This window comes from Glycine soja, chromosome 9 (assembly GCF_004193775.1).
Source record: "Glycine soja cultivar W05 chromosome 9, ASM419377v2, whole genome shotgun sequence".
NCBI classification, from domain to species: Eukaryota; Viridiplantae; Streptophyta; class Magnoliopsida; order Fabales; family Fabaceae; genus Glycine; species Glycine soja.
The window spans coordinates 4,113,084-4,121,988 of record NC_041010.1 but is presented as its reverse complement, the minus strand read 5'-3'; the positions used below and the strand labels follow the sequence as shown (position 1 = coordinate 4,121,988).

The following is an 8,905-nucleotide window of genomic DNA, read 5'->3' as shown; positions in this document are numbered from 1 at the left end:
TCCATTAATTAGTTAATAATAAAAACTCATCCAATTGTCCAATAATCAAATGGTGAGTCTATAGAAACAGAAAACACGTATGATTCGTTGATGGAATGAATGGGGCACTGTAATATGATGGCGATTCTGAAAAGCAGCAATTATAAATCTAAACATAATGATGACTTGAAGTAGAATCTAACATACAAACATATCTTCGCGTTGAATGATTGAACCTGATCAAGTTTTCAGCGTCAAACAATAATATGAATAGACAGACGTTTTACTAATCTGCTTTGATGCCCTGGGAAGAAAAGATAAAATGAAACCCTTTGTAAGTAGCTGAAAAAATAAAAATCGGGAAGAAAAGATAAAATGATTTTTTTTTTATTCTGAAGAACAATGACAAGTGAAAACCTGTAAAATGGCGAACATCTCGAGCTGTAATTAAAATTAATAGTATTTACTAATTGATTTTGTAATTGTTTGGCAATCAATTAATTTAAAAAAATAATCACTTTTAAAAAAATTATCAACAAATAAAAATATGTAAGTATATTTTTTTGTTAAGATAAACTAGTATTGTGTTTGGATTTTCATTTGCCTAACTCAAACATGAATCGCAAAAATAAATTTAATTATAATTAGTTGCTTTTGATTTATTTTAATTTAACTTAAAAATTTGATCAATAGTAGATCTCGATAGACGATATTATTTCAAACATGCACTAAATCAAATTTGAAATTATTTGCTTGCTGGAAATGACCGGGGTTTGGACCAATTAATCTTCATGCACACTAACATTGAAGATCGTGTTTCATCATTGATTACAACATTCTCTACTTGGACCATGCACACAGTTGATCGGGACATGGATGCTTGTGGCAGTTTCTTTTTCGTGTCATATCTAACTTTGTATTTTGTGCAAAAATGCCTTCTTTTGCTCAAGCAGATATCATGGTGTTCCTCATCTTGGCACTAATCTCCATGGTGTTTCGTGAAGGCCATATTGTTAAGTGTAATGCAGAAGAAGATGGTCATGTAAGTGATATAAAGGAAATGCAGCATCACCATCTATGCAAAAACGAAGTGGAAATCATCCTAAAAGCCTAAGAATATATCTTTTATTAGGTAGGTAATCAACAAATTAAAGGGTATAGAGTTGCATATCCGAATATTAATGTGATCATTAAATTTTTTAGAGCTGAAGGTCACAAGAAGGTGAATAATTAAGTTCCGGGAAATATGTCATATATATGCTAATTAAGAAATTCAACTCAGAGGAGGTAAATAATTTTCTTTTAATAAAATACAAACAAAAGGAGTGTGTACTCAAGACTGGTAATTATTCTTTACGCATGTGTACAGATGGAAGCAAGTCATGAATAACTTTTAAGAGGACGAACGAGAACCCCACAAAAAATGAGATGCATATGCAAAGATTCATTTGTTTGAACGAGTATTTACAAAATTAATTTTTTAGAAAAGTGAAGTGATAATTTATATTTTGAATGTTTTTATTTTAAAAAACAAATTAATAGTAAAACATAGTACTCATTTTGTTTTAATATATAAAACTCGATTATCTAATTCATCAAGATTAAAAAATGTTATTAATTTAGTTGATAATAATAAATTTATCTTAAATTTATACATTTTTTTAAATGATTATTATTATTGATATTTTTATTTTTTTAATTATTTATCAATATATTTTCTCTCTTCTTTTAATAAAAAATATTTCTAGTATAAAAAATATTATAGATTGAGTACTATAAAAAAAAGATACATCATTTTAAACTTTTCGTATAAATAGGAATGAAGGGGTATAAAACTTGCTATTTTTAAGGCAAAAATTCCTTGAGTTATGCTTTAACTCAAAATTAACTTCTCAATATAAGAATAGAATATATGAAAAATTATGTAAAATCTCATTATATTTCAACATGATTTTAAATAGATATGAGTAAATATATCTAAAAATGTGCTTAGTGTATTTATTTTTGATGCATTAAATTAGTTTAAATATAACATATGGTCAATTCATGTCAAAATAAATAATATTTTTTTTAATTATTATAATTTAGGATATTTGACTTTCTTGAGGAATTTGAAATATTCTTATAAGTTTTGTTTTTGTAGAGGAATGGTTATGAGACTAATTCTTAGTTCAGAGGTTAGTTACACATGAAGTCTATGGTTCCTTCCAAATGATATATTTTATGAGAATCTTATGATTTTCTCTCACATACTAACATATTATCAACTGAGTTATATTTATTATATTTATCAGGTCATAAATAAATAATGTGTTTTATATTTTTAAACTTTGTAATAAAAGTTAATTCTTAAAAATTTGTTTATGAAAAAAATGAAAATTGTTCTTTTTTAGTTTTCTTTTCTTATTATTAAAATAGTTTTAAAAAATATTATCAATATTTATTCTTTCAAAATAAAAACATTTTATTCCTTATTAATACGAGGTTAATTAGTAAATATTAATTGATTAATTAAAATTCTGAACCAAAAAATAATAAAATAAAAATATAGATTTAGATAATGTTTGATATATCATTTCAACGGGTTTTTAACTTTTTTATTAATTGAAAAGTTTATTTGAATAAGATATAATAGATTGTTTAACTAATGATAAAAGCTAAAAATTAATTCAAAGTACTTACAAACCATACTATACACATTGAAATTACTTATAGAAGTTCTTACATGTCGTTCTTTTTATTTGTTATAATTGTAACAAGTTTGATATATGACATCTATAGTAACCTTCACTCATTTATAATTAACTAATCATTTTCATCGTATGATGTTCCAATGACCAGCTAACCCTATTAAACATCAGTTTAGAAAGAATAATAATAATAAACTTACAACAAAGTTTAATAATATTTTTTCATATATAACCAACTTTTAAAATATTCCTATTACATTATTTATTTTATTCAACATTTTGTTTCTTTTCTCTTTCTTAATTAAATTATAAATTGTTATATAAAATTTATTTTATTCAACATTTGTCTCTTTTATCTTTTTTAAATATGGTTACAAAATGTATGAGTAGCATTACTTAAATACATGCCATGCCAGGCTAGAAAACATAACCAAAAGTGCAGATGAATTGATTTAACAATTTCAAAGTATTAGCATGCACAAAAGAAGAAACTGGGTGGTAAGTGGTAACATTTTCCAAGTACAAATAAAAAATCATTCAAAGCAAAACATTGAGTTAATCAATAAGCATTGACAAAATTGCAGTTGGTCCTGATTTCTCCTTCATCCTGGTCTGTGAGAACATCAACAATGCCAAGCTTTCCCATGGACACAGCAAACTGGTGCTCAAAAACTGAGTGAGAAGCAATCAATGCAGAAACAAGGGGAGAAGTCCTTGGATCAGAGTATAGCAACTGATCAGTAGATAACAACCCCATTTTCTTTTGGAGATTAATGTAGTAAACATTGTCAAAGGTCTTTGGTGTTGTAGCATCAAGATCCACATACTCTGAGGCCCATCTACACTTACTTTGCAAGAAGTTTACATACTTGGGATCTAGGGTTGGGTCTGGTTTGCCTGTTCCTTGGTAGTTGTACAGCCTGTATTGAATGGAGCCACATGAAATTCTTCCAATGGTATGAGCCCCTGAACACAATCATTACATATATAAAGCAAACAATCAGTGAAACATTTTAAAATAAGTTGGATAATGTTGCACATTTGCATCCAAACTATAAGATTTGAAATTAGATTATGTACTATAAAAGTAGTTTTACATTTAATTATAAATTATTATGTACGATAAGTTTATTAATTTTTATAATAATTAATTACCTTAAAATTTATATAAATCATCATATTAATTATATATTATCAGTGATCATTAAATTATAAATTTTAATATAATTATATTGTCAACTAATTAAAAATTATTTTAGATATGAATATGACATTTAAAATATTTATTATAAACTCAACTATTTTACTCTACATGACCGTTGTAATTAAATTCAACTTAAATATACTTCATTTAGTTTATATTTACCTGAGAGAACAACCAAGTCAAGCACTGTCATGCCCCTGGATTGGAAAAACTCAATCAAGGAAGTAATGTTTTCATGGCCCATAGGCACCATATCAGCTTCCTTAGCAATGGATACCTTCCCATCTTTCCTACCATAAGGAACAGCCCAATAAGGCCCACCTAACTCAAACGTGGCATCCCTTGCAGCAGCAGTGAGAATGTCAGCACAAGACACAGTCTTGGGGCACTGTTTCTCTAACTCTGCCTTGATATCATCCACCACTTCAAACCCTCTCAGTGTCTTGCTAGCATGTGCTGTCCTCTCGCTTCCATCATGCTTCAACAGAATGGAACCATCACATCCCTGCATAAATAGAAAAAGCCCAAATGAATATAGTGCAAAATCATAACTCACATTTTTTGAGTTATCATATTGCTACAAAGTATTCACTAATTTACCTACGACTAATCTCAAATCTCAGTAGAGAAACTTCACCCTTTAATAGGATTATAACCCACATTTAGATAGCTAAGATATTACGTCTTATATGAATTGATCCTTATATAAATCATAACCCATCACTAACAAGAATTATTTATTCTTATATATATCCACAAAGTATTTTTTTATTTCATTTTTAAATATAAAAAATCATTCTACAAAAATATGAAACAAATGGACACATAGGGATGAGTAGTGCTTAATATGTACCCTGACAGAGCAATCATGGAAGTGGAGCCTCATGAGACTAGCTGCTAGAGTGTAGTCCTTCAGGATCCATTCTTTGACTTTGTTGTGTAGGATGGACTCGAATTGGGGGCAGGTTTTACGGTAGTAACCAAAGGATAGGAGATTATCAAAGGTGGTTTCATCTAATGTTGGGACTTCGAGAGAGAAGACAGTGTCACTTTTTGTGGAGTAAAGGGATGACTTGTCGTCATAGTCTTCATAAGGTTGGGCTGAGGCTGAAAAAATGTAAAGAACCAAGAGAATAAGCAATGAGAGGAAAGAGTCTGACATATTTTTGTGTTAATCACACCCCAAATTATAGTAAGTCTTCCAACCAATAAGAATATAAGATACATAGGTGTGACATAGATGAGTAGTATATATAGAGAGAGGAAGACTTTGATATTGTGATTATGTTATTTGGTTTGGACAAACGTGGGACGCACAAAATAGAGCACACATGATGACATGCTAGCATGTTGCTTTGTTTTCTGTTTTTTGTTCACCTCAAAATCTAGCTCGACTCTTCTTTAGTCAATCTCTCTCCCATTATTTGTCACGGATAAGGAATGACTAAATAATTGATTAAGAGAAATTGTAACAAACCTTTTTAATACAATTTTTCAAACACACTTTTTATTATGTAATGATTAAAAATTATTGAGAATTATGAAATTATGTGAACGTTAAAAATAATTGGCAATAGGGATTACGTTTTCTGAATAACACACCTTTAATACATCTTACATCTATTTTTTTTATAAAATAATTGGCATTTAGGGAGTACGTTGTATAAAGCCAGCATTTCTCATTAATCAGTCAGTCAGTAATCAACATACCTGTGTATTCTATCCTGTACTTCCAATTGTATTTTAGAAAATCCTTTTCAGAATATAAATTTGCATTTTAAAATAAGCTTTCTGAATTATAATGAAAGGTATAAGATACAATAATGAGAGCCAAAAATACCTTGAGAATGATGAGTGAAAAGAAAAAACGAAATTGTATTATTAAGTTTTTTTAGAATGATAACTATTTGACACTTTCTATTTACACCTCTATGTTTGCTAAGTACACCCCTTCTCTTCTCTTTGTCTTTGTCTTTCTTCTTGTTCATTACACCCTTTTATTTGTTAAGAGACAATTTTAAAAATATTTTCTAGAACAACATATATTGACTAGAAAGTAATTTCCAAAACCATCTCTTAACAAAATATACATAATTCTAGAAAATTATTTTTTAAACAACATATAAGCTTTATGTTTGTTACTTTTTAACTAATTTTGAACCCTCATCCTTATCCTATTCATTATTCATTAAACCTTGTTTAAGTAGTACCACATTTTTCATAAAACTTATTTGTGATGTTGTGCATTTTTTTCTGCGTGGCACACTAGTTTTCAAGGACCATCCATAATTGACTTCATCTGTCATATAATGTAGATGATACTTCATTTTTTTCAACAATAAAAATGAAAATCAGAGTAACAATAATCATAAATCAAAGTTATTGAAGCATCATCAGGTGAATTCTCATGTTTTGTCCATTGGGAATTGTAGATATAGGTTATTTATATCTCTCAATATTTAGTATTGAAGTAATTGTGTCCAACAATTAGCGATTATGTCAAGTTTGAAAGGGAAGATACATTTGATATATCATAAATTACCAATTATCGAAATTGATATATGTTGTTCAGAAAAGTCTGGAAGGATTAATTATATTTTTAGTTTCTAGACTATTTTGGTTTCACTTTTAGTTCTTGAGCAAAATTTTAACTTATTTTAATTCTTATTGTTATTGTCCAAACTACTAAGTGTATTGTTAAAAAAATGATATAAATATCATGGAGAGCAACATATGTTAATTTTTTAAAATTATTGTTGTGGTTCAATTTCTAAGAGTTTTTAACAACCAAAAGTTGCTCAACAAAATAAAAGATATGTAAAAATCATTCAGCTTCGCATCTACGCTTAAGTCTCCTAACCAACTCGTTGAGAGAGTGATCGAGTTCGTGAGTGTCCCACACAAACCCCACCTTTATAAGACTCAAAGGTCACCCCAAACCCTAACTTCATTTTTCACTAAGCCACATATGTGAATGCAGACTAGATCTCATCGTTGCTCTTTCTCAACTATCTTCGATTTCAGAATCATATTTATCCTTGAACTAATGTCCCATCACTCTAACAGTCTTCGTTAAACCACTAATGTCCCACCATATTTATTGTTTTTATTATATATGAAAGTTATGTTATATATAAAACTTAAAAGTTATTAATGGAGTTTAACTTAATTGACTAAGTAATATGTCTGAATAATCTTATATTCATTATTAAATATATTTATTAAAATATAAAATACTTATAATAAGTATATTTTAATAAATACATTTAACAATAAATAGTTTATATTTAATAATTATAATAAATACTTATATTTTAATAGGTATATTTAACATTTATAATAAATGTTTAATAAATCTAATAAACATTTTTTATATTTAATACTTATAATAAATACTTTGAATTTTCTATCTTTGTCTGCAAAAAATCAAGCATACCAAATTATAATTTGAAAGATTGAAATTACATAATTATAAAATCTAATGAATTAAGATTGCACATACATATCAAATCAAGACACGTATAAATATGTCAAATCAACTATTACATCAATGTAAATTATGTTAAAATCATCATATAAATATCACGTCACATAACATATCATATCACTTAATATCATGTCAATAGAATTTAACCCACAAAAAATAGTAAAATCATATGACCTTAATATTTAGGAAATCTTGATATAATTGAAAATTAAAATAGTAAAATTACATATTTATATTATTTGAGAAACTAAAAATATCTTTTAATACTAAGCAATAAAAAGAAGAAGAAAATATTATTAAAGTGTCTAAAAATCATCATTTTCGTTAAAATTTGATAAACATGTACATAAATATTCAAGCCATAGTTATGAGGGTAAAAAATATAATGATTTACTTATATATCTATCCAACTTTATTGTTGGTAGATTTGGATGTACATAAACAAATTCAAAGAATAAAAATATTAGTTTTAAAAAAGGTTTGCGGCACAAATTTGTAATGATTATGGTGTCAATCTAGTTAAGATTAAAACTATTATGTTATATTGGCTTAGTCTATTTTGTCTAAAAAAGCTAAAGTACGTACTACGAGAAGTTGATGCATGAGCTACAAATAATGAATTTTTTTTGTTACAGATAATAATGTCACAAATTTTAGTGACGAATTTGAAAAATTAGATATAATTTTTTTGTTATTGATATTAAATTTTTATACTCATCAAGAAATAATTTTTATTTAAAAATATTATTAATATACTTCCCTAATAACGCTTTTAACACAGTTTTTAATATAAAAAAAATCCTTCTTAATTTCTTAACTAATTATTACAGTTTATTAGGACAACAGTAACCTTATTGAGTGGGCAAAAGGAAAAAAGTCAAGAGAATATCTTCAATTGGAGTAGCCAACAGGGTTTACAGCAAGCAGTGTGCAACCGAAAGACGAAACACTACAAAACGACATCTTGGTTTGGTAGATAAAACCATAAGCATGACAAGAAAACAATTCTATATAAGAATGTAAAAAAATAAACATATCCTCCTTTCATAGCCTTGTATAAAAAACTACATACAGTAGTTTACTTTAATTTTATACTATGTTTTAACCGTTGGTGATACGCGTTGCTTGAGGAATTGTTCATGACAAATGTTAACGACTGAAAGCTACAACCTACGTGGCTTACGTACAATATGACAAATTCTTTGTGGGGGACTCCATTGACTTCAAATGCATAATTCCAAAATCAATACCAAAAAAAATTATAATTACAAAATCACTATACTCAAACACTCAAATTTTACCAATAATAGGTTATTCTAATGGATAAGAAATGAACTTATTATATCCTAATAAAATGTCGATTCGATTCTTAATATTGGTGTAAGAATATAGATAATCTATAAATATTTATAAGTATTTTTTTGAATTTTAAAATCTATTATAATTTTGATGAGTCATTAGAATCATCTCATAAAAAAATTCCTACGTTAGATAAATTAACACTCAAGTTTTAAAAGGGAAATTGAACTGTTTACTTTGCCAATT

At 27.2% G+C, this 8,905-nt stretch overlaps 1 protein-coding gene across 1 annotated transcript; it reads right to left on the bottom strand.

Moving 5' to 3' along the window:
• Nucleotides 1-3,096: 3,096 nt before the first annotated feature.
• LOC114367816 (peroxidase 7-like) lies at nucleotides 3,097-5,103 on the bottom strand. The gene is made up of 3 exons (XM_028325020.1): nucleotides 4,727-5,103; nucleotides 4,036-4,378; nucleotides 3,097-3,635 (listed from the first exon to the last, which is right to left on the bottom strand). The coding sequence occupies exons 1-3, from the start codon at nucleotides 5,033-5,035 to the stop codon at nucleotides 3,229-3,231; spliced, it is 1,059 nt and encodes a 352-aa protein (XP_028180821.1). The 5' UTR covers nucleotides 5,036-5,103; the 3' UTR covers nucleotides 3,097-3,228.
• Nucleotides 5,104-8,905: the final 3,802 nt, after the last annotated feature.